The sequence below is a fragment of the Brassica oleracea genome, chromosome C2 (assembly GCF_000695525.1).
Source record: "Brassica oleracea var. oleracea cultivar TO1000 chromosome C2, BOL, whole genome shotgun sequence".
Classification (NCBI taxonomy): Eukaryota; Viridiplantae; Streptophyta; class Magnoliopsida; order Brassicales; family Brassicaceae; genus Brassica; species Brassica oleracea.
In genome coordinates, this window is record NC_027749.1 from 27253589 (window position 1) to 27279743 (window position 26155).

The 26155-nt window shown below is 38.1% G+C and overlaps 3 protein-coding genes across 3 annotated transcripts; all 3 read left to right on the plus strand.

Annotated features, from left to right (window-relative positions):
• The first annotated feature begins 9406 nt into the window (after positions 1-9406).
• Positions 9407-11484, plus strand: LOC106322498 (aspartate aminotransferase-like). The gene is made up of 8 exons (XM_013760538.1): positions 9407-9469; positions 9566-9613; positions 9823-9951; positions 10038-10097; positions 10185-10341; positions 10426-10591; positions 10678-10786; positions 10868-11484. Exons 1-8 carry the CDS (start codon positions 9407-9409, stop codon positions 11318-11320), a joined length of 1185 nt encoding a protein of 394 aa, XP_013615992.1. The 3' UTR covers positions 11321-11484.
• A 994-nt stretch (positions 11485-12478) lies between these two features.
• On the plus strand, positions 12479-13459 carry LOC106322526 (katanin p60 ATPase-containing subunit A1-like). Its single transcript, XM_013760580.1, has 2 exons — positions 12479-12718; positions 12945-13459. Exons 1-2 carry the CDS (start codon positions 12588-12590, stop codon positions 13438-13440), a joined length of 627 nt encoding a protein of 208 aa, XP_013616034.1. The 5' UTR covers positions 12479-12587; the 3' UTR covers positions 13441-13459.
• Positions 13460-19056: 5597 nt separating this feature from the next.
• Positions 19057-20568, plus strand: LOC106323888 (katanin p60 ATPase-containing subunit A1). The gene is made up of 6 exons (XM_013761936.1): positions 19057-19083; positions 19174-19371; positions 19567-19811; positions 19898-20056; positions 20127-20214; positions 20287-20568. The coding sequence occupies exons 1-6, from the start codon at positions 19057-19059 to the stop codon at positions 20566-20568; spliced, it is 999 nt and encodes a 332-aa protein (XP_013617390.1).
• The last annotated feature ends 5587 nt before the right edge of the window (positions 20569-26155 follow it).

Consider the following 26155-nt stretch of genomic DNA (forward strand, 5'->3'; position numbering starts at 1 on the left):
GGGGAGGAGGGATTTGCCCACGATAAAACGCTCTACAAAATTATTTGAAATAACAGGAATCACAAAAACTGTAATAGATCTCCTTCTCCTCGAACGCCATAAGATAATAAATAAATTATAATAGTATTTTGATGCTGAGATCTGCACGAGCCACTCAGAAAAAGAAAAGATACTGATAGAGTGAATAATAAAGTGGTGGAATCTGCATTTTCAGGTTTTGTTGTGTTCCACGACTTAATGCTCAATCTGATGATCTATTTTTTCTGTATGTATACACAAATTTTAGATTGAAAGAGCTATGAGACTATTATGCATCGTTACATAAATCTCTAGCCGTTTCTTCATCATCTAATTAAGAAATATATAGATAGTATTTTGATTATTTTTTTTGATAAAAGGCCAAGTATTTTGAAATTTCAGAGATGCATAACATGCATTTAACCATTTTGTTGTTTGATAGACTTTTATTGTTCACTATTTAAATGGGATGTTGTCTTGAAACGTGTAAGACTAATAGTTTAGTGGTGTGTACTGTATACTAGTATTCTCGTTGTTTATCACCCGAATTCAGAACTTCCCATAATGAATATTATAAAGGTAATTATAAATATATTGATTTCAAATTGCATCTGAAGAACGACTACTGAAAACAGAAGATGTAGAGATACAACCATATTTGAAACATAAACTGAATTTATTTTGAAATAAAGATCTTGAAACATAATAAGTATTACAATGAATTTCAATGATTTGTGGCAGTCTTACAATGATTGTAGCATAAAGTATGCAAATGTGCACTATAATACATATGTGATAGTAGAATGATTTGATAATAAGTATGCAAACGCGTTCATATTATATTCATAAATGTGTTCATACTATGTACTTTGCGTTTTTTTTAGTATAAAACTCACATACACGGTTCCAATAAAACTCTAAATTTTTCGGTTCGAATAAAAATAGACAACGAATCAAAAACCAAACTATATATATATATTATTTTTATTGTTTACAGATAAAGTTTAGCAAAATATTCATAAATTTTGATTCGATTCGTTATCTGTTTTGATTTGAACAAAAAAATCTGGATATCCATAACTCTATGAAACAAATCAAATACTAAAATACAATATCCAAAAAAGAAGAAAATCACAAATACCAATATTTTTAGGAACATATATTTAATTCGATCTGTTATATGCATATATATACATATATGTAAAGAATTATATATATACGTTATATAATCATACTTTATATCAATTTTACAATATTTTTATGAATTAAATCTATTATATTAGGTACTAGAATTTAAAAAATTAAATAAAGTTTTATTTTTGTAATAAAATGTTATTATTAAAATTTTCAATTATTTTTAAAATTTTATTTTATTTACGGATCAAATTGGATATTCTTTAAAATTCTAAAACATTTCGGATATCTGAGTCACCGAATATCTAGGTGGCTAAAGATCGAATGGATAAAAATTCTTCCAAATACTCAGATATCCGATCTGTGCCCACCCCTATTTACAGATACAATTTTTTTTTCTTTATATGAAAAATGACTAATGTCAAGGCCTTTTTTATTCTAAATTAATTTTAATTTTATCTTTCATGTATTATTTTGAACAAAAATGTCATTTATTAATTAACAATATCTTTAAAATGTCAACTATTTTTATATATATTTTACATACACATACATGTACACCTTGATGTGAGCACCTTGTAAATACGTATTCACCACAACTGAAGTATCTAATTTTTTTTAAAGTTGAAATATTTTTCTTAATGCTTCTTTAACTACCGATCAAATTGTAGTGAAATGATTTGTCTTAATAATTTTTTTTCTTAAACTATTATATGTTTAGAAACTATAATATGAAACTATTGGTTCGACATGACGACTATCTAAAATTCATAACATGAAAATAAACAAATAATATTAATTTTTGGTTTTTACCGGAAAAAACAAAAAAAATCAAAACATTTAGCCGAATAAACTAAAATGAATATTAATTTAAAATAATAGTTATATTTTATAAGATTAAAAGCGAAAATAAAAACTTAAAACCAAACCAATATCCAAATTAAACATATTTAATATTTTTTTATTAAAAATAACGAAACTAATAATCACATCCCGCGCAAGGCGCATGTTATTACCTAGCTAGCAACCATGATGATGGACGTAGTGGGATAAATATTACAATTTTTTATTTAAAAGTAAATAAAAAGAAAGAATAGATAGAAATCAGTTGACAAATGTAACTTTTTACGTTTTTTTTTAAGTTTTGCAATTGAATTTTTTTTTAAACTGTAAAATTTCTATGCCATTTGTCACAATTTTATTGGCAAGGTGACTTATGATTTAGTATATAAAAGATACATGCACTGCAATAATTTCAAAAGCTACGCTAAAGGAGCAAGAACCAAAAGTCTTAACCACTGACCACATCATGTATGGAATTACGTAAATTCAAAAGCTATAAATATTGGAAATGAAATTTACGAAAGATATCTATTGTATGGATCGAATTAAAATGTATATCTTATATGGAAGATGAATGCGTTAAAGCTGTTAGTGTGAGAAGGACGTAACGAGGGAGTCGTCGTGGACCTTATAATAATAACGTTTATTGAAAGACCAAAAAAGGTTAGATCTACAGAATTCAAACTAACACACACATAGAAAAAAAATATAAAAGGGTACTTCAAACTCACAAACAGATATATACTCTTACAGACATTAAAACATGTCATGTTTGGTTGTTACACTTTTTATTTGAATCACCAACTCTCCCCCACTCCCCTCTTACACATCTGACCACATAACAAAACAACAATAAATTTGCATGCAAAGTCCGAGTAATATGATATGATGATCCATTACTTTACTCCCTTTGTAATAATATACAAACATATGTTTGTGTGTGTGCGTAGATAATATACAAACATATGTTTGTGTGTGTGCGTAGATGCATACACACACGAAAGACCAATAAATTTTGACGCAAAGCTTGAGTGGTAACGTGATATAATGGGGTTTACTTGGTTTGTTACAACAAAAATGGGGTGGAGGAATATATGTATGTGTATACACACAAGTTACACTTACACATTGAGGTGAAAGTGAATTGAATGGAATGGGGTAAAAATGAAAATATGGGTTTCCAGTTAGGCTACATCCTGAAACTGTTTCTTGTTCTAACTTCAAAGTCGCCAAGATATTGGTGAATGCGGATTTGTCAAAAAAATTGTCCACGAAGATCAATTTTTCAAAGAATGGCAAATCAGTCACTAGTGAAGTTATATATCTGTGGCTTCCTTTAAGATGTCACACTTGTAAAAAGTGGGGACATGTACAGAAATTCTGTGTATTGAAAAAAAATGATGGAATTGGTATGTCAGAACAGTTTCAGAAAAATATAGTTTTAAAATCTAATGAGAAAGAAAAGAAGACTACAGAAGAGATTACGGTTTCTGAGTATGCTACTTCCAGCTCAATGGGAAACAACGAGGATGAGATGGCAGTGTCTAAGGATGTAGAAATTGAAGGGGGACAGATAGTAGAAGGGTGGCCAGATGCTACACTAGGCAAGACAAACAGTGCAAATAGAACACTTGAATTTGGTCGAGTAAAACTTCTGACGCCTTCAAGATTTCTGGTTCTGAATGAAATCAATGATAATGGGGAATTGATTGACCAAACAGAGAAGACAGAGGAGATAACACAAGGCAAAGAAACAGAGATTAGTGGGACCTTGGAGGATTCTAGAGGTGGATCAGGGAAAACAATGGAGGAAACATATAGTGAAGTAGTTACTACTATGGAGGAAGTTATAAGTGAAACAGAAAATAAGGAGGAGGATAATAGCAGTGAAGCAGTAGCTAATATGGAGGATACTATAAGCGAGGAAGGAACTATAATGGAGGAAATACAAAAGGAGGCAGTTGTGAAGTCTCCAACATATTGTGAGATTGTCAGGAGTGATTCATGGAAAGAAGCTACACGTAAATCAACTAATACCGACTTGGTTAATGTCATTCGACCTTCTTTACCGAGAACTTCGAAGACATACCATAAAGTATTTTTTGAAAATTTTGTGCCTGGTTACCCGGGAAGGAAAGCCACTCGTAAAGCCTTACAATGACAGGATTCTTCTGGAATGTAAGGGGATTTAATAAAAATTCGAAGCATGAAGTAGTCAGAAATTGGATTCATAATAAAGATTTGAAGTTTGGATGTTTGTTGGAGACCAGAGTCAAGGAAAATAAGGCGAAGCAGATAGTTTCTTCAGTTTTTAAAGGGTGGTCCTACATTAATAATTACGAATTTAGCAGGAAAGGAAGGATATGGGTGGTGTGGAGTCCGCAGGTACGGTTAACACCAGTTTTTAAATCAGGTCAGATAATAACAGTTTCAGTGTTATTAGAAGGAGAGACATAAGAGTTCTTCTATTCTTTTGTCTACGGAGAAAATATAATGGAAGATAGAAGGGAGCTATGGAGTGATATAAAGGCTCATCAGGATTCAACAATGTTTAGAGGCTAGCAGTGGATGATCATGAGGGATTTTAATGAGATTCTAGATGGGGAGGAACATTCTAGTTACCAAGATTCGGGACTTGTTAGTGTGGGAATGCGGAAATTTGATAGTGTTATTCAGCATTGTAGGCTTGTGGATCTTGGAAGTCAAGGGCCAAAGTTCACATGGTGTAACAAGCGTGAGGAAAGGCTTATTTGTAAAAAGTTGGATCGGTTTCTTGTTAATGATATCTGGCTGCATAAACAAGATAAGGCTTATGGAGTATTTGAAGCTGGGGGTGTTCAGATCATCTTAGAGGAAGATTTCATATGAAATCAGAGGCTGTAGGCAAGAGAAGACCTTTTAAATTCACAAATGCGGTTGCAGAAATGTCTGACTTCCCTAAGCTGATGGATGATTTTTGGAAAAATAATCAACCCTTATTCCAATCTACATCTGCTCTATTTTGGTTCTCAAAGTCTCTCAAAGCTTTGAAACCATTGATAAGAAGGTTGAGTAAAGAAAGATTGGGGAAGTTGTCTATGAAGGTAAAAGAAGCCTACAATGATCTTTGCAAGATTCAGGAGAGATTAATGGATGATCCTACAGAAGAGAATATTAGAGAGGAGTTACGGATTGAAGAACGGTGGCAAAGAATCTCAGCTAGTGAGGAGAAAGTTCTAAAACAGCGTTCTAAGATACACTGGTTGCAACTGGGAGACTGTAACAACAAAGCATTTCATAACGCGGTGAAGATAAGAGAAGCTCGGAACACCATAAGAGAAATAAGATGTCAATCGGGAGAAGTGGTTACATCGCAGGAAGATATAAAGAAAGAAGCTGAGAAATTCTTTAAGGAGTTTTTATCTTATGAGCCTCCAGATATAAAAGACATATCAGTGGAAGGGATACAACGATTTATTACATTCCGATGCTCTGATGAGGAGAGAACCCAACTGATAAAGCTTGTAACTGATGAAGAGATTAGAGAGGTGTTGTTTCAAATACCGAGTAACAAGTCGCCATGACCTGATGGATTCACAACAGAATTCTTCAAAGCGGCTTGGAATATTATTGGAAAGGATTTCACAACAGCAGTGCAGTCTTTTTTCAGCAAGGGATTTTTACCGAAAGGATTGAACACTACTATCCTAGCTCTGGTTCCTAAGAAAGACAACGCGACTGAGATGAGAGACTACATGCCAATATCATGTTGCAATGTGCTGTATAAAGTGATTTCGAAGATCATAGCTAATCGACTAAAAGGTACTTTTCCACGCTGTATATCCTACAATCAGTCAGCGTTTGTTAAGGATAGATTGTTAGTTGAGAATTTGCTACTAGCCACTGAAATTGTGAAAGACTACCACAAGGAGGATGTCTCTCCTAGGTACGCTATGAAGATTGATATAGCGAAAGCCTTCGACTCGGTACATTGGCCTTTCTTGTTGAATACACTGAGAACTCTAAATCTACCTGAGGAGTTTGTACATTGGATAGAGCTTTGTGTATGCACACCATCTTTCTCAGTCCAAGTTAACGGTGAACTGGTGGGTTTCTTTCAGAGTAAAAGGGGCTTAAGGCAGGGCTGTGCATTATCTCCCTATCTATTTGTTATATGTATGAATGTTCTTTCTCACCTATTGGACAAAGCGGCTGCTGTTTATCTGAAGTTCAGGAAAGAGACATTCTCAATTGTTTCCCCTTTGCGTCTGGAAAGTTGCCAGTTAGGTATTTGGGACTTCCGTTGCTTACAAGAAGGATGACGGTCAACGACTATATGCCACTGGTGGAAAAAATAAGGAAAAGGATGAGTTATTGGACGGGAAGGTTATTATCTTATGGGGGTCGTTTGCAGCTCATCAGTTCTGTTATTTCTAGCATGGCAAATTTTTGGTTGTCAGTATTCAGACTTCTGGGGAGTTGTTGAAGGAGATTGAGAGATTATGTTCGGCGTTCTTATGGTCTGGGCCAGAGCTAAAGTCGAGTAAAGCTAAGGTCTGCTGGAAGGATGTTTGTCTGCCAAAAAGGGAAGGGGGATTGGGGCTTAGGCCACTGAAAGAGATCAACACTGTCCTCTGTCAGAAGCTATTGTGTAGATTGTTTTCATCTCGAGCTTCGTTATGGGTTAAGTGGATTCACTGCTACTTAATAAGGAAAAGTTCCTTTTGGTCGATGAAAAGTAATGTGGCTACAGGTTTCTGGATGTGGAGAAAAATTCTGAAACTTAGAGAGCTTGCAAAATCCTATATAAAGATGGAAGTGAACAATGGAAAATACACATCCTTCTGGTACGATTCTTGGTCTTCTCTAGGTTGTCTCAGAGAATTACTTGGAGATAGAGGTACCATTATTCTTGGTATCACAGAAAACGCTTTGGTTGAGGATGTGTTGCTCAATCACCGTAGAAGAAGGCACAGACTGGGCATTCTCAATGAAGTAGAGTGTGAAATTGAAAAACTGAGAGACATGCATAACTAGGATGATGACGTTCCATTATGGAAGCAAGATGATATCAGGTTTGCAAATCAATTTTCTACAAAGAAAACTTGGTTGTATGTGAGACTAGCGCAACCAGAATGTAGATGGAATAAGGGAGTTTGGTTTCCTCAATCATCACCAAATTCTCTTTCATGCTATGGGTGGCTGTTAGAAATAGATTGCAAACTTGTGACAGGATGCTGAGGTGGAGTGCATTGACAAATACGTTATGTGTTATGCCAAGAAGAACAGGAGACTTGTCAGCAGGGTCAGCCATGGGCTAAAGCCCACGAAGCAAGGGCTAAAGCCCACAAAGCAAGGGCTTTGGGCGCCAAAAACTATTAACATTTTAGGGGCGCTATTAAATGCAATGAATTCTCTTTGGTTCAGTGGCGTGTGTGTTCGTGGCGTGTGTTCTCCTGTGTTGGAAATCGCAAGTTTGAATTCCTCTGCTCTCAACACCAGTGTTTTTTTTTGTTTTTTTCCTATTTTTTGGTAATCACGATAAGTAAAAAGATTTGATATTAGATTACGATCACTTTTTCAAACAATTTAATTACTTATATGCCTATATATTATAATAAATGATAAAAGTATAGAAACTAACACAAATTAAATAATAAGTAATTATTATCCTAACCCTAGAAGTTGACGTTCTCTCCTCAGTTTTCAGCATCTTTTTCTTCTTCCTGCCATAAAAACTACATCTTCCATTTTTTTTTTTTTTGACAAAACTGCATCTTCCATTGTTACTTGTTTTATATATTGGAATAGGTGTCTCTCTTAATCTTAATCTTAATGTAAGTTTCTTCTCTTTTCTTTATTTTTCCGGTTTTTTCGTAAGCTTATATGTATGTATATATATATATATATATATTTTTTAAATCCTGAAAACCAAACAAATAGAAAACTATTTTTACATATGAGATTCTAAGATAAACTCAATAAAAATCTGCATGCTGATTTGATCCATGCCAAAAAGAAGAAGCAAAATTTGATTAAATAATAATTGTTATCTATTTTTTTATTCTTTTATCATATGTATTGTATTGTTGTGTTGTGTTTCTAATTTATAATTTTAAAATGTTTATCTACACATGAATCATTATATAGATTGTCTATGCTATCAATAAAGTACGAATTAGTAAAAATACTTATTATTCAAAGTTGATATGATTACACATAAGAAAAAAATAAAAAGGATTATCTTTTAGGAATAATGTACTAATGTTTTTTTTTCTTTGAGAAATAACTAAATTTCAATAATATTTGTATCATTATATTACATATTTAATATATATAACAAAATTAGTTATAGTTTGGGGGCATCATTTTTTTTATTGCGCTTTACGCACTATATATATCCGGACCGGCACTGCTTGTCAGCACTTATTTTTCAAATGTCGGTATTCTGGTAGAGTATGGAAGGAGCTAGTAGGAGGGATATTGAAGTCAGCGTTTACTCTAGAATGGTCTAAGATTCTAGAAGTTGTTTCTCAGCAAAGGTCTAGCTTCACAGCCACCGAGATGTATTTCCTTCGGTATGCGTTTCAAGCTTTGGTGCATAGTGTATGGAGAGAACGTAATGCTCGAAGGCATGGTGAGCAACTGCGAGAAAACAAAGTCTTGATCAAATGTGTGGATAAATTGATAAGACTGAAGTTGTTAGCAGTTAAGGGGAGGAGTCAAAGATATCTTGAAATAGCTTTATCTGTTTATTTGCAAAATTGAAAAACAAAGACACTTGATGTAATAGAAGTTTTGATTGAATAAATTTTACATTAAAAAAAAAAAAAAGGTGGAATTATGAGACATACAGAAACACAAAAGGGCCATTATGTGAACTGAAAAGGAAAGAGAAACTAGATCAAAGTCGAAACGCGACGTTTTGACAAGTACTGTGGTTGATCACGTAAGCCTGTAGAAAATCAAGGGCATCAAATGCCAAGGAACCCGAAAGAAAGGGGTTTTTTACTTATATTTGGATGTATTAGAGTTACTATAATACGGAGTTAAATTGTGTGGGTGGATTGGATAGAGTGGAGGAGATCCTAACAAAGGCGTTACTCTTTTTGAATAGTTTAATTAAGCTAAAAGGTGATAACTTTTTAAGTAAAAATTAAGGGGGTTGGTGAAGCAGACGAGGACGAAGCACAAGAGGCGTGTTAAACGCTCATTCCTCTGTTTAGAATTAGATTAGGATTCCTTCTTTTTTTTTTTGCATTAGGTGTACTTCAGAATTCTTTTTTACACACACACACACACACATATATATATATATATATATATATATATATCTATTGATCGAACAGTTGGTTGGACCCTAATTGCAAAATCTCTCTCCCTTTTTTCCTTCATCCATCATCTCCTTGAGGTCTCGAGATCAGTTGCGGAAATGGGATCGTTCGGGATGCTTTCGAGGAGAACATTGGGCACTGATACCCCCGTCATGACTCAGGTGTTAACCTCGTACTCCCGAATTGATTCCTGTCTTTTTTCTTCTTCTATTTATTTGGTTATTGTGAGAAACAGTGTGTTGGTTTTTGCGGTGCAGATTCGGAAATTAATGGCGGAATTGACAAACCCCATGTCTCTTGCTCAGGTTCCCTTCCCCCTCTCTCTCCAATTCTTCTTTTTGTTCGCCTCTAGAAATTTGTGTGTGTGTGTATACTTTGGGTTTCGTGAGTGCTTTTATTTTTGTATGGATGAAAACTGTTGTGTTATTATTAATTAATTAATTAATATGCTGATTCTCTTTTTATGTAAACCAAAAAAAAAAAAAAAAGAATCCAAATGTTCATGTGATTCCAGGGAGTGGTGCATTGGCAGCCTCCTCAAAAGGCCTTGGATAAGGTCAAGGACATTGTCTGGGATCCTATTGTTAGTTCTTATGGTCCCGACGAAGGTATTCCCGAGCTTAGACACGCTCTTCAGATTAAGGTAAATAATCACATAACACCCTTTCTTGATATTAATATAGTCGGCTCTTTCCCTTGTCTGAGCTTTGTTTATTTGTTCTATTAAAGCTGCGTCAAGAAAACAAGCTAACTGAATCAGCAGTGATGGTCACCGCAGGTGCCAATCAGGTGGGTATACCCGCCCGCCCGCTCTTTGTCTCCTCTCTCTCTTCTTTTAGTCTCACACTCTTGTCTTTTGTTTATTATTAAATGCAGGCGTTTGTGAATCTTGTTCTTGCACTATGCGATCCTGGTGATTCAGTTGTCATGTTCCAGCCCTACTACTTCAATGCCTACATGGCCTTCCAGATGACTGGAGTTACCAACATCATCGTTGGTCCTGCCCATCCTGATACTCTCTACCCCGACGCAGGTATCTCCTTGACTCTGTGAGTCACATTTTTTCATCAACTTGTAAGTTGTAACTACTTGTGAATACCTTATTTTATTTGCCAAGACTGGTTAGAGAGGACATTCTCTGAGTCTAAACCGACCCCAAAAGTTGTAAATGTTGTGAATCCTGGTAACCCAAGCGGCACCTATGTCCCTGAACCGCTTCTCAAGAGGATTTCAAAGATATGCGAAGATGCAGGGTGTTGGCTGATTGTAGATAACACATACGAGTGAGTTCCTCCTCAACTCATTTGCTATGATTTGAATGTTAATTAGTTTAATTGATGTAATATAAGGGGATTATGAAAATGGGCAGGTATTTCATGTATGATGGTTTAAAACATTGCTGCGTTGAGGGAGACAACATAGTTAACGTCTTCTCCTTCTCCAAAACATATGGCATGATGGGTTGGAGGCTTGGCTATGTGAGTAGTGCCTTTCTGTTTCCAAAATTCTTGATTTATGAAACTTTAATCTTATGAAAACGTTTTGATGGAGTCGCGCAGATAGCTTACTCAGAGAGACTAGATGGGTTTGCGGCAGAGCTCTTGAAAATTCAAGACAACATCCCAATCTGTGCCTCCATAATATCTCAGCGCCTGGCTTTATACGCACTAGAGGAGGGTGCTGGGTGGATAACAGAAAGGGTAAAGGGTCTGGTGAAGAACAGGGAGATTGTTAAAGAGGCGCTTGAGCCGCTGGGGAAGGAGAACGTCAAGGGAGGAGAAGGAGCGATATACTTGTGGGCAAAACTGCCGGAGGAACATGGAGATGATTTCAAGGTGGTGAGGTGGCTGGCTCACCGTCATGGAGTTGTGGTGATCCCGGGGAGTGCAAGTGGTGGTTCAGGGTATGTCAGGGTGTCGTTTGGAGGGTTGAAGGAGGAAGAAATGAGAGCTGCTGCGGAGAGGCTGAGGAAAGGATTAGAGGAGCTGGTTCACCTTGGAATGGTGGAGTGAATTGTTTGTTAAGAAAAGATGGTTACTTTGCGTATTACTGAAATTATTATAGTTTTTAAGACTACTAATAAAAGAGTGTTTCTATATCTGATTCAAAGTCATTTTGTATTTAAGATCATTTTGTATTGGAAACTAATTAAATGGTGTGTTCCCTTTAGTGTGTATATACTCTCTTTACTTATTAAAATGAATTTTCCATTCAATAAACAAATCCACAAGTGAAATGTTGGATTAGATTTATTTGTTCTAACTCTTTGTCAGTAGAACTAGAATCCAAAGGAAAATTCGAGCTTTATCTGATTTGAATATTCCTACTAGCTTGCAGAAGTAGCTATCTAAGTAAAAACTGCTTTCAAAAGAAGAATAAGGAAGTCTACATTCAAACAAGTTTCGCCTAACCAAAAGGAAAGAGAAGAGTCACCTTTTGAAGCTATCAGTTCAGCTATCAATTCAATCATTCACTCGCTAGGAAGAGGGCGTCTCGCATAACTAGGACAGTGAAATTATTTCTTTTCGGAATCCGCAATTGGTCAGTCTATCTCCTACGAGGAACTACGGCCAAGCTAGTTCTTAGTGAGCTTTTCTCTTCGGGACACGGAACTCCCGAAACTTCCTTTCTTGATTCACCCAGAACAAAACTTGCTCTAATCCTTCTCGTTCGCTCCATTCTTCCTAGCGTTTCTCAATCAGATCCATAAATGATGTTGCTTGTGTAGGAGTAACCGGAGAACTTCTAATTTCAATGCAGTTGTCAGCTAAGAAACACCGGAAGTCCATATGAATCGGGCTGACATTAACCAATCAGATACCCTCTTCGAAAGGGCCTGAAATCAAACACCCAGCCCTATTAGATATTAGATTAGAGAAGTGATAAAGTCGAGAATGATATTCAAATTGAACAACTGTGTGGTGTGGGCTATTGGTTAAGACGTTAAAAATAAGTGGAGGGTAAGATGGGAGGCAATGGACACCTTTATAATCAAACCTTCTTTAGTTTGAAATTTTAATTTTTGAAGGAAACAAGAGCATAAAGTTGTAAGGAATCGATGATTTAGCTTTATTGGATTTAAGGTGGGCCGTAAATGGGCTCGGATCTAATTTGAAATAAACCCGAATAAAGAGAGAGTGGAAAATTTACATGACGTCCATCTTCTTCATCTTCTACATCGTCTTCCACATCGGTTCCAACTTCGCCGACGAGTCTTGTAAATCTATAGGTCCCGAGATTTGAGAGACTCAAAAGAGATTGTGTATTGAAATCGAGGAAATGGGAAGTAGTAGTAGTAACTCGTTGGCGGGTCTACAAGATCACTTGAAATTAGCGAGAGAATACGCACTAGAAGGATCCTACGACACATCTGTCATCTTCTTCGATGGCGCCCTTGCTCAGATCAACAAGTAACTCTACCTCCTTTCTCTCTTTAATCTACATTTTTAATTTGATCAACCCCATTGGCAATTTCTTCGATCCCTAGCTAGTTTGATTCTCTTCGTGTTAGTAATTGGCTTAGTTAAGGCTTAAGATTATGCTTAGAAACTGCAGCATTGGTCAATGAACTGTATGTAGAGAAAGAGAGATAATGAGATTATTGGTTCTGAAGGGATACGACTCTACTGTTTGTAGGCATTTAAACAGCCTTGATGATCCTATGACGCGGACTAAATGGATGAACGTTAAGAAGGCTATAATGGAAGAGACTGAAGTTGTGAAGCAGTTGGATGCAGAGAGGAGAGCTTTTAAGGAAGCTCCCACTGGTCGTAGTCGTGCTGCTTCTCCCCCTATCAATAGTACCAAATCTTCCTTTGTCTTTCAGCCCTTGGATGAGTATCCTACTTCCTCCTCCGGTGCTCCCATGGATGATCCTGATGTCTGGAGGCCTCCCACCCGTGATGTTTCTACCCGAAGACCCGCCAGGCCTGGTATGCGAAAGTCTCCTCAAGATGGGGCTTGGGCTCGTGGTGGTGGTGGTGGTGCTGGCCTGTTACGGTTTAGCCTTCCAATTTGTAAAGCAAGAAGGATATGGAAAAAGAGATTTGTATTGAAAATAAAAGATAACGGTTACAAGGATTCTTTCTCTCTAAATCATGAACACTCTCTCTCACTCATGAACATGACATGATGATCAATCCTTTGATGCCCTCTACGCACACACTTTCGTGACTTATAAGGAGATATTCCTTTCGTCACACAAAGGTTCCTGATCCAACATCCCATGTGCGCCAGTCCCCTTTGTTTTATTGACACGTCGACTCTCTACTCTCGACTTGCTTGTTCTCCAAGTAGTCTCTTTATTTGGGCTCTACTATTCCTTAGTGAGCCTTTACTGCAGCTTACGACCCTTCCTCTGATACTGATAGAGGATTTGAGGACGAAGCTCTTCCTCTGTAACATTTCCCTCCCCTTCGAAACCGACCTTGTCCTCAAGGTCCAACTCCGGGTACTGTTTTTTGATAATTGACTTCCATTCCCACGTACAATCATGCTCTGGCATCCCCTTCCATCGTACCAACACTTCCTCCAGTCCTGTGACAGTATTAACCCTGTTTTTCAACACTTCCTCTGGCTCAACTTCCAGCACTCCCTCAGGTGACAGCTGTGGAGGTAATTGAGAGGCCACAGTTGCTTCTCCAATGACCCTCTTAAGCTGTGAAACATGAAAGGTAGGGTGAATTTTAGCATCTTCTGGCAGCTCCAAGCGATATGCCACCTTTCCGATACGAGCTTTGATCAGAAAAGGGCCATAGTAACGCGCAGAAAGTTTCTCGTTTACTCTTTTGGCCAACGTCTGTTGTCTGTACGGACGCAGCTTCAGGAAGACCTTATCTCCCACTGCAAATTCCACTTCTCTGCGATGTTGATCAGCCTTCTGTTTCATAACCTGCTGAGCCTTATGCAACTGCTCTTTGATGATCTTCAACATACTGTCTCTTTCTTTCAACCTTTCTTCCAACTCCGCATTATTAGTTGACCCAGATTCATACTTCATCAGTGTTGGAGGTTCTCTCCCATAAAGCGCCTGAAACGGTGACATTTGGATCGCTGAGTGGAACGACGTGTTATAACTCAGCTCTGCCCATAACAAGTATTTAGCCCAAGCTCGCGGTTTCTCACTAGCGAAACAACGCAAGTAAGTCTCCATTCCTCTGTTGGTAACTTCCGTCTGACCATCAGATTGAGGGTGGTATGCAGTACTGAGGTTGAGCGTAGTACCTGAAAGTCTGAACAATTCCTTCCAGAACGCACTGATGAAGATTTTATCTCGATCCGAAACCATAGAGCGTGGGAACCCGTGCAGGCGTACAACCTCCTGAGTGAATACTACTGCTACGTCCACTGCGTTGAAGGGATGCGTGAGGCCTATGAAGTGAGCATACTTCGTCAAACGGTCGACCACCACCAAGACTGCATTGTAACCCCCTGATCGTGGCAATCCTTCCACAAAATCGAGTGAAATGTCCTCCCAGACTTTTACAGGTATGGGCAACGGTTGGAGCAGCCCACTGGGAGAGAGTGTGGAGTACTTATGACGCTGACAGACCTGACACGCTGCCACATAACGACGTATGTCAGTCAGCATTCCCTCCCAAAAGAAAGCTTCTGATATTCTCTTTTGTGTCTTCAAAACTCCTCCATGACCCCCTGTCTTACTGTCGTGGAACTCTCTCATTATCGCCCCAATCAAGGCCGATCCTTTCGGAACCACCATCTTTCCTTTGCGCAACAAACGGCCTTGTACCCATGTGAAGTCAAGATGTGATGACGGGTCGCTTTGCAGTTCTCTTACTAGCTTCTGTAACCCCTCATCTTTATCAACTTCCTCACTGATAGTCTCTAACTGTATAGCTATGGGTACAGATAGTGCAAACAACTCCGCTGCCATATTCTTCCTCGATAAAGCGTCTGCGGCTTTGTTTTCCAATCCTGGTTTGTATTGGATTTCGAAGTCAAAGCCGAGAAGCTTGGTGAGCCAGCGCTGGTAGTCCAGATTAATCTCCCTTTGTTCCAATAAGAACCTTAAACTCTTCTGATCTGTTCTAACGATGAACTTCCTACCAATCAGGTAGTGTCTCCACTTCTGCACCGCCAGGACGATGGCCATGAGTTCTCGCTCGTAAACCGACTTCAGTCTCTGTCTGTCGGTAAGAGCTTGGCTGAAGTAGGCCACTGGCCGCTGATTCTGCATCAGTACTGCCCCTAGACCCGTGCCAGACGCATCAGACTCGACCACAAACGGAGCATCGAAGTCGGGCATCTTCAGAACTGGAACTGTCAGCATTTTTTCTTTGAGTTGGACAAAGGCTTGGCTCGCTTCCTCGTTCCATTTGAACTGCTCTTTCTTCGTTTGGGCTGTCAAGGGTCTTGCTATCTCTCCATAGTCTTTTACATACTTACGATAGTACCCTGTTAAGCCAAGAAACCCTCTGAGCTCCTTCACATTCTTTGGCACTGGCCACTCGGCCATAGCTCTCAACTTCTCTTCGTCTGCAGCTACTCCTTCTGCGGAAATAATGTGGCCCAAGTACTCCACTCTCGAACATCCAAAGTGGCATTTCTTTTGATTTGCATAGAGCTGATTCACCTTCAGAAGTTCCAGGACTATTCGCAAATGCTCTCTATGTTCCTCCACCGTTCGACTGTACACCAAGATATCATCAAAAAACACGAGGACAAACTTCCTAAGATAGGGACGGAATACGTCGTTCATCAGTGACTGGAACGTGGCTGGGGCGTTGGACAATCCAAAGGGCATCACCATGAACTCATAGTGTCCATCGTGGGTTCGAAATGCCGTCTTTGGGATATCCTCTGCACGCACCAGAATCTGGTGGTATCCTGACCTTAGGTCTAGCTTGGAGAACACTGTGGCGCCATGGAGTTCATCCAAGAGTTGATCAATGGTATGGGGTACTTATCTGCCACTGTGACCTGATTCAGTGCACGATAATCGACGCAGAACCTCCAGCTGCCATCTTTCTTCTTCACGAGGAGTACCGGACTGGAAAAAGGGCTTCCGCTCTCCCTAATAATTCCCGCAGCCATCATTACTCCAATCTGTCTCTCAATCTCGGACTTCTGAGCCTGCGGATATCGGAAAGGTCTCACACTTACCGGACTAGCCCCCTCTTTCAGCGTGATCGCGTGTGTCTTGCCTCGAGCTGGAGGTAACCCCTTAGGCTCTGCAAAGACTTCGCTATAATCATTGAGTACGCTTTCCCACACCTCCGGGTAGCTTTCAACTCCTTTTATTACTTCAGTTGGTAACCCCGCATACTCTACTAACATACCTTCCCCCTCTTTATCCAACGTCTTCCATAAAGTCTTCAGTGATACTTCTGCGGTATGAAGACTAAGGTCTCCGTGTAGCGTTACAGTAGTGTCTTCGAGTAGGAACTTCATCCACTGTGACTTCCAATTGAATCTCGTCTCTCCTAGCGTGTCTAACCACTGAACCCCCAAAATTACATCAGCGATCCCCAACTCCAATGGTAGGTAACTCGTCTCTACCACACACCCTGGTAACTGTAGTGTTACTCCTTCCACAACTCCTTTGCCTTTCATTCGCACACCTCCCGCCACTAGTACTCCGTAGCTGACGGTGTCCTTCGCCTCCAACTTCAGTTTTCTCATCAATGCCTCCGAGATAAAATTATGCGAAGCCCCGCTGTCGACGAGGACTACCACCTCCTCCTCCCTGATTCGACCGCGGAGTTTGAGCGTTCGCGGCGAAGGCATTCCAACCACCGAGTTGGCTGACAACTCCGCCACCTCGGCTTCTCCGTCGTCCTGACCCTCTTGTGCTTCCTCTGTCAGATCCTCCATTCCTCCCTCCTCTTGAATCACCAACACTGTCAACTCCTTCTGAGAGCAAACGTGAGGATAGATATACTTCTCATCGCATTTGTAACAGAGACCCTCTGCTTTCCATTTCTCCACCTCCGCCGGTGTCAGTTTACGGTAAGGAGGTTTCAGGCGGTTATGATTGCCTTGGGGTCGATTCGATGGTGATTTAGCCATCGTCGTCTGTTGGGCTTGCGATGGATTAGATTTTGAGTTATTGGGCTTTGTACTGGTCTGTCGGCCCATCGTAGAGTTTGGGCTAGCCCCCTTACTGAAGTTAGGTTTTGGAGAGGTTTCTCCCTTCGTCGGACTCGTCTCCGGAGTTTCTCCCGTTTCCCACTCCTCCACCAACTTCGCCGTGTCCATCATCTTCCTCAGAGTTTTCGTCTCGTACAACAGCGCCAATCTCACTCCTGCGCGTATCTTAGGTTTTAACCCGTTCATAAACGCCATCTCTAGCACGTTGTCTGCGATTCCGACGGCGTTAGTTGCTAACGCGATAAAATCCCGACAATACTCTTTCACTGTACCCTCCTGTTGTAACCTCAACAGTTTTTCTCCAGCTGATACGTCTCTAGTACCTGAGTATTGCTCCAGTACCCGAAACTTCAACTGGTCCCAATCGACGAACGCGTTTCTGTCGCGCTCCCACCGGTACCATAGCAGTGCGTCTCCGGTGAAGCACATCCTCACCGCTCGCAGTTTTTCATCCTCATTGAAATCGTCGAGCTCAAAGTACTGCTCTACTCTTAACACCCAGCTGTCCACATCTTCTCCATCAAAGAGTGGGATCTCCAGTTTTTGCGACAGAGCCTGGTTCCACAGTAGATGGTTTCCCTCCGTTCTATCCGATCGTGGCCCCAACATTGACGGTCGGTTAGATCCGTCAGATCCAAGGACCGACGGGCTTCCCCCGTCGTTTGGACCTTTAGACCCTCCTGGTCCACCCGTTCCTCCGATCTTCAACACCTCCGCAGGTGCAGAGACCTCAGCTGTCTCTTGTTTCTTCCCTTTGTCTACCTCCCATGCCTTTCTTTTTGCCTCATCTTCGTCTTGGAAACGTTTCTCCAAACGTTCCAGAAGACTCATCTGCTTTTGAATCGTAACCAAGGACTGTTCCATCACCGTAACCCGCTCCGTTTCCTGACGATGTTCACGCCCTTGTTCGGTCACCAACGTCGTCAGTTTTCCCAAGTCGTACTGCAGTTGCTCCAAGGTTTGTTCCAGATCTGCTTTCTTTGGTGGCATGATTCCCGATTTCGAAATGGCTCTGATACCACTTTGTTACGGTTTAGCCTTCCAATTTGTAAAGCAAGAAGGATATGGAAAAAGAAATTTGTATTGAAAATAAAAGATAACGGTTACAAGGATTCTTTCTCTCTAAATCATGAACACTCTCTCTCACTCATGAACATGACATGATGATCAATCCTTTGATGCCCTCTACGCACACACTTTCGTGACTTATAAGGAGATATTCCTTTCGTCACACAAAGGTTCCTGATCCAACATCCCATGTGCGCCAGTCCCCTTTGTTTTATTGACACGTCGACTCTCTACTCTCGACTTGCTTGTTCTCCAAGTAGTCTCTTTATTTGGGCTCTACTATTCCTTAGTGAGCCTTTACTGCAGCTTACGACCCTTCCTCTGATACTGATAGAGGATTTGAGGACGAAGCTCTTCCTCTGTAACATGGCCCTACTACACGGACTGCTCCACCTTCCCGTGGTGGAAGAGGCAGTAAGTCTGCTGCTGCAAGCGCCCGCTCTTCTGCTACTGCTGTTGCCGGAAAGAAAGGACCTGCCTCCAAATCCACCAAACCAGATTCGACCGTAAGCTTTATGTTTTCCTGCCTTTTAGTGTATGTATGGTTTACTGTAAATAGTTGAACTTAGCTATGGCGTTTCCGTTTCTAACTTCTTATGTATGATGATGATGCTGTGAGTACGTAGGTTCCACTTAATTGCTATCAACTAATAAAGTTTGTGGCTCTCTCGATGATATAATCAATCAGAATGGGGATGCTGAAGACGGCAAGTCTAAACGGGGATTGTATGAGGGCCCTGATGAAGACCTGGCTGCTATGCTTGAAAGGGATGTGTTGGACTCTACTCCTGGTGTCCGTTGGGATGATGTTGCAGGTTTGTCTGAAGCCAAAAGGCTGCTTGAGGAGGCTGTTGTCCTTCCTTTATGGATGCCTGAATATTTTCAGGTTCTTTGTTTCTTGTGCTCCCAAATATGTATTTATACGTTAAATACTATTTTTAGGCTTTGGAGCAACCAATAAATTATGAAGAGAATGAAAAGTGTCTGTTCATATATTATGTACTTTCAGTCTTAATGTTTTTTTTTTTCTCCAGTTGTGGAGGGTGCTTAATTTGATTGATCTTTTTTTGTTTCTCTTCAGGGTATCCGGAGACCGTGGAAAGGAGTACTCATGTTTGGTCCTCCTGGAACTGGTAAAACTCTGTTGGCAAAAGCGGTTGCAACAGAATGTGGTACCACCTTCTTCAACGTCTCTTCTGCTACATTAGCTTCAAAATGGCGCGGGGAGAGTGAGCGGATGGTGAGATGTTTGTTTGATCTTGCCAGGGCATATGCTCCAAGCACAATTTTTATTGACGAGATCGACTCTCTTTGCAATTCTCGTGGGTAATTCTCTTGTTCACCACACTGAGACTGATTTGAAGACCGGGTTGAGTCCATGTGTAAATTGATGAATGTGTGTATGGATGTAGGGGTTCTGGAGAGCATGAGTCGTCAAGAAGGGTGAAATCGGAACTCCTAGTCCAAGTAGATGGAGTGAGTAATACAGCGACAAATGAAGATGGAAGTCGCAAAATAGTGATGGTGTTAGCAGCTACCAATTTCCCATGGGACATTGATGAAGCTCTCAGGTACGTATTCTTGTTTGCTCAAATACAATGAGACCGCTGACTGACTCTTGAGCTCGTAATACTCGTGCAGGAGGAGGCTGGAAAAACGTATATACATCCCACTTCCAGATTTAGAAAGTCGCAAGGCTCTTATCAATATCAATCTGAGAACAGTTGAGGTTAGTTTTGTGATATGAATACTAATAATTATCTATGTTTGCTCGATGCAATGTAATGGATGGGTGTTTCAGGTGGCGAGTGATGTAAACATTGAAGATGTGGCTAAGAGAACGGAAGGATACAGTGGAGACGATCTGACAAACGTGTGCAGGGACGCCTCAATGAACGGGATGAGGCGGAAGATAGCAGGGAAAACGAGGGATGAGATAAAGAACATGTCAAAGGACGATATCTCCAACGATCCTGTCGCTATGTGTGATTTCGAAGAGGCCATTAAGAAAGTGCAACCCAGTGTGTCTTCCTCCGATATCGAGAAACACGAGAAGTGGTTCTCTGAGTTTGGATCTGCTTAAACCCTTGGAACCAACCACTTTTTCTCATTATTAGTCTCTCAAACCCAAAGAATGTGTGCGCTATTTGTGTTGTTGTTTATATTATTGTTATTTATTAATTTGATCATGTTCTGTTGTTTCTAGTACGTATTTTCCATCCAACTCCGAAGAAATGATTGTGTTTTTTTTTCCATTGTTTTTGCATGAAGCAACCCTTTCCTTTTAAAATTTCTTTTTTTTCTACGTCTCTTTTGGAATGGAGGGTAGTAGTTTAACTTAATTAAAAATAATTCTTTAGAAACTGGATTCAAAATGCTGAACAGCAGGATATTAAATCAGTTAAAACTAAAAACATTGAGTGGAAGAGGTCAGAGTCCGACATATATTATCAAATACGTTAGTGGTGTTTTTGACATAGTTTTTTTTTTTAATAATAGAACCTAAATAAGTCAGTTGACAAAAAAAAAGAAAGAACCTAAATAAGTCAGATTGATATGAAAGATAGGCGTTATTTCAACGTGGAGTATTATCAACCATGTCAGAAAGGCATTTCAACTCCTTGATTGTGTTGTTATTATATATGTTCGATATTGAATTGACTTAACAGAAAAACGCAAAAGTTAAAACGATTCCGAGTGTCGAAGTATCATTATACATTCTGTGTAAAAAACAAATGGAGTGAATATAAGTATAAAATATAATTTCTGTAATCGTGAATTCGTGATGAGATGGAAATAGATGTGATTAGCTGAGGAACACGTACACATGAAATGCAAGTGATGGATGTCAAAAAAAAAAAAAAATGCAAGTGATGAGGTGCATGTCCATGTGTTACGTACTTAATTATGTGTCGTCTAATCTACGTGTTTTCCATATGATTCGGTTTGTAAACAGTATAACCTTGTAAATTAAAATATTGGGATTTAAATTTTTTATTAATTTATGGAAATATTAATGGGTAATTCTCTCAAATAACCAGTTTTAAGTTTTTGTCACAAAAATAACTTTAAAAAAATGACCAAAATAGTCTATTTTTTATATTAATTAGCCCTAATTTTATCTTTTAATAAAACTTATTTTGTTCATTTTTTTTATTGAAGGCTATTTTGTGACAAAAACTTAAAAATGATTATCCTAGAAAATTTTTCAGTATTAATTTACAAAAGCTTTTTTAATATTTATTTCTTTTTTTGATATTTTTTTTAATAAAATAAGAAAATATTTGATTTTACCGTATATAAATTATTTAAATTTTAGAAATTTGAATTTCATATTATTTTATTATCTTCCTTGGTATATATTTTTATGTTTCATAGAATTGTTACGTGGTTTTCGATATAATTTTACTAAATATTATCAAAATATATTAAAATATTAAGAAAAATAGAAGTATTTTCATCGTGAATATAAAACCAACAATATAATATTTAGTCTGTACTTATATAAAATATATATAGAGATAGATTATTAATTTATGATTTTAATGGGACTATATATTTACATGGGAGTTTAAAAAGTATTATTATCTTATTATTTTATCGATTTGTGTCATATTTTACACCGGTCCAAGTTAAGACCGATGAAATTGATTAATTTATAAAAATTATTAATTTATCATATCTTATCTATTAAAAGAGAAGTACCATTTTTATCTACTACAAAATAGTCATACTAGAAGTCTAGGTCCATATATTCAAATAATTTTTTTATTGTTTTACATTAGTTTATTTAATGTATAACATTTCTAAATAATTTTAAGGATATTAATAACAAATCCATTTTAACTATAAATTTAAATTTCTGTTGAGAAAAAATCTAACAAAATCTTTTTAAAATTTTAAATATTCTTTTAATTAATGCACTGATTAATTTCGCAGTTAGTAGTATAATATTATTATAAATTAATTTTAATTAATTTTTTATTATAAACAAAATAATGAAATTATATGCTAATTTTATAAATTTTATAAGTATATTCTACATTATATTAAAATAGAAGTAATTAATGAATTACATATTAAAAAAAAAAATTGTGCAAACATATTAAAATTATGTTGAATTGGTAAACCAATATATTTTGAAAAATACTTTCATTAAGATAAATAAATAAAATATCATTCACCGTTTAAATTGACTAAAATATCATTCACCTTTTAAAATGATTAATATTCATAAATTGTGTAATAATTTTTAAAAAAATAAAATTGTTAACATATGTTAAATTTTAATATTTAGAACTATATATCATCTATTAAGTTATTTTTAAAATGACAGCAATATATTATCATAAATTATTATACACAAAATAATATAAAATTTTATATCTATAAATGAAATGTTACCCGCACGTGTGTGCGAGTTAAAATCTAGTATTGATTTATAGAAGTTATACTGTATATAACAGCAACACAAATTATCGTACTCGTACGTAATCAAGAAATCGCGTTTCCCTGCCATAAACAAATAACTAATTTATCAGAAAATAAAATCAATCACAGCGTGTGAGATAAACAAACTTAGACCAAAAACTGTATAATACGTTCTTATTTTTTCTTACTCAACTGCAGCTTTCATTCACCAATAATTTGGATACAAAGATTTAGACTTCAAAAGAGATATAATCCCTTATACAATGAGATGATCTAGTATCAACCCTGAAACACTTCTAAGGATCCAACGCTACATGACCCGATCACATTGTACATTTCAACCCAGTGAAAAACTAAACCCATCCCACGACTCGGAATAGGTTCTTCTCTTAAGACCCTCTAATTCGACTTCATGATACGAAGACATTTACTAAACATAGTGAGACAGAAACTAATTCAAGATTACAATTATGTACTGAGCTATTGGTCCTAAATGATCAGCTTGAAGTTCTTGTCCCAAAAGCAGCTACCCAAAGGCGTTTCCAGAACTAGTCTCAACCCACCGGTCTTCAATGCCTCGATCCTCAGCCATAAAACGAACAGACTCATCTGTACTGAGAAAAGCGAGCTTCGGTGACAGACACGAACCGATCCTGCAAATCCAAATTTCAAAAGTGTGGAGCTCGTACCACCGGTTGGAGAAGAACACTCTTTTCCGGCGCTGGGATGTAGAGTCTCTGTCACGTATCTTCGTGAGGCTAAACTCCTCCGGTTGACACTCCTTCGTCGCGAAACCCTTGTACATGTTGTTTCCGAGAACCGGAGGGCAAACTTTTTACCACCGGCCATTAATCCTCTCCTCGAAATGTCTCACCGCGACGTGTGAAGGAAGATCCATGATGGAGAAGACGTCACACTAAGCCACGCGCCGTCACCGTCGAGGAGTCGCCGGAGATCTGAAAAGGGAAAACCAGATCTGACTCATCCTCTAGCTCTAAAAGCCGTCTCTTTCCTACCCCGTCACCGCTAAAGTATAATATGTTATCTAGATGTATATGACTAAAACTAGAACCTTCAGTTAATCTAAACGCTTGGTTTATATTTTCCAGTTAAACTGAATAAGAAGAAAAAAAAACACTGTACAAATTTTCTTACGGTCGTTGAATGCTTAAAGATTTTATGTTTAAATAAAACTTTTTGATTAAAAAAACAAAAAGCTTGGATTGAAACCCAACTAAATTCCAAAGTATGTGACAACTAAGTAGTAAGTAGTTTGATTTACACTCAAAAACAAAACTAAGATCTTGATTATTAGAGCGTTAGCATAATTATTATGCTATACATTATCTAATTATCATTTGTTAGAAAAACATTTCCGAAATGAAAATACTCTCCAAATGCTATTTGGTCAATGCTTTTATATAGAGCTTTTAATAATATACATTAGAAAAATATATAATTAATTAATTAATTTGTTTTATTTAATAATACCATAAAATAAATTTTACAATTAATATTTTTTCAATAATATTTCACACTAAATTATATATAAAATTAAATTATATATAAAATTAATTTCATTTTAAATGTGAAATATTATTTTTAAAAATGTATTTTAATTGTAAATTTATTTTTAAAATAACATTTTCAATAAACATAATGTTTGATATTATTAAAGAAAATAAATTAATTTTATATATTTCTTAGTTTTATATACTCATATATATATATATATATATTAGAAATATATTCAATAAAAATAAATATACTATATACTATTTTTATAATAATTTAAAATAATATGTCTTCTAACAATCATTATATTAAATAGTTTAGTAAATAGCATCCTACTGCTTTTATATCTACTGCTTTATCATCCGCCGTGCGAATTAAAGCTTTAGTAGTTTGTTATTACAAACATTTTTAACGATCAGAGAAAATTTTGAATTTTATGTTTTAATCAGTTATGTATCAATAAAAATAATTTCATATTTTAGCCTTAAAAGATGAACTTCAAAATAATGGTTGATCATTCATGAACTTTATAAGTTTATATTTTGTTTTTCGTTTTTGCTGGGTTAGGAATGTTATATCTGTAAATTAGGCGGTTTCTCTTAGATATATTCGAGAATAATCAAGTGGCCACGAGAATCAAGTGGCAAATCTCTTTCGTATTTTGTCGTCTCTCTTGCTAGAGACTAGTGAGAGCCAGGTGGGACTTGAAAAGGAGAAAATTAAACGCATCATATATTCTTTATAGGAACATTTTATATAATACCAACTTTTCATTAGAAAGCGTAAGTGGGATTTGTGTTTGAACCTGGACTTTGTCTCCAACAAGGCCTATAAAATAATGAGCTCAGCCCATTTGAAAGGGGGTCACTAGGAAACTCTAGACCTCTTCTTTCTATAAATAAGGAGTCAACCTCATTTGAGAGGGGACTCTTGGCTCTTGGACTCTCTTTTGGTCTCTCATTCATCTCTCTCTACTTCTAGAGAGAGAAACATCTCTCCACATGCTTTCACCTAAGCACTTGTGATTCTTTGTTGTAGAACTACGATTGGCTTGATCCCCTTTCGGGGTACGTAGGCAACTCTTCGCCGTGTGCAGCTATAATCATTAAACACCTTTTTCTTATTCTCTTCGAGTCCTCGTCTCGTTCATTCAAGCGCAGATCGTTCTCTCGTCACTTGACCGACGAGTCGTCATTCGATCGACGAGTCCTCACTCGACCGTTCTCTCGTCACTTCGATCGACGAGTCCTCACTCGACTGACGAGTCCTCACTCGACCGACGAGTCCTCACTCGACCGACGAGTCCTCACTCGACCGACGAGTCCTCACTCGACCGACGAGTCCTCACTCGACCGACGAGTCCTCACTCGACCGACGAGTCCTCACTCGACCGACGAGTCCTCACTCGACCGACGAGTCCTCACTCGACCGACGAGTCCTCACTCGACCGACGAGTCCTCACTCGACCGACGAGTCCTCACTCGACCGACGAGTCCTCACTCGACCGACGAGTCCTCACTCGACCGACGAGTCCTCACTCGACCGACGAGTCCTCACTCGACCGACGAGTCCTCACTCGACCGACGAGTCCTCACTCGACCGACGAGTCCTCACTCGACCGACGAGTCCTCACTCGACCGACGAGTCCTCACTCGACCGACGAGTCCTCACTCGACCGACGAGTCCTCACTCGACCGACGAGTCCTCACTCGACCGACGAGTCC

What these genes read in the sequence shown, in the direction of transcription:
- LOC106322498 (XM_013760538.1), top strand. Translation starts at nt 9,407, where the DNA reads ATGGGATCGTTCGGGATGCTTTCGAGGAGAACATTGGGCACTGATACC. An exon ending in ACCCCATGTCTCTTGCTCAG is followed by an intron (nt 9,614 to 9,822) that starts GTTCCCTTCCCC and finishes ATGTGATTCCAG; the next exon opens with GGAGTGGTGCATTGGCAGCC. An exon ending in ATTGTAGATAACACATACGA is followed by an intron (nt 10,592 to 10,677) that starts GTGAGTTCCTCC and finishes GAAAATGGGCAG; the next exon opens with GTATTTCATGTATGATGGTT.
- LOC106322526 (XM_013760580.1), top strand. Translation starts at nt 12,588, where the DNA reads ATGGGAAGTAGTAGTAGTAACTCGTTGGCGGGTCTACAAGATCACTTG. An exon ending in GCCCTTGCTCAGATCAACAA is followed by an intron (nt 12,719 to 12,944) that starts GTAACTCTACCT and finishes TACTGTTTGTAG; the next exon opens with GCATTTAAACAGCCTTGATG.
- LOC106323888 (XM_013761936.1), top strand. Translation starts at nt 19,057, where the DNA reads ATGGCGTTTCCGTTTCTAACTTCTTAT. An exon ending in TTCCGTTTCTAACTTCTTAT is followed by an intron (nt 19,084 to 19,173) that starts GTATGATGATGA and finishes ATAATCAATCAG; the next exon opens with AATGGGGATGCTGAAGACGG. An exon ending in TCTCTTTGCAATTCTCGTGG is followed by an intron (nt 19,812 to 19,897) that starts GTAATTCTCTTG and finishes GTATGGATGTAG; the next exon opens with GGGTTCTGGAGAGCATGAGT.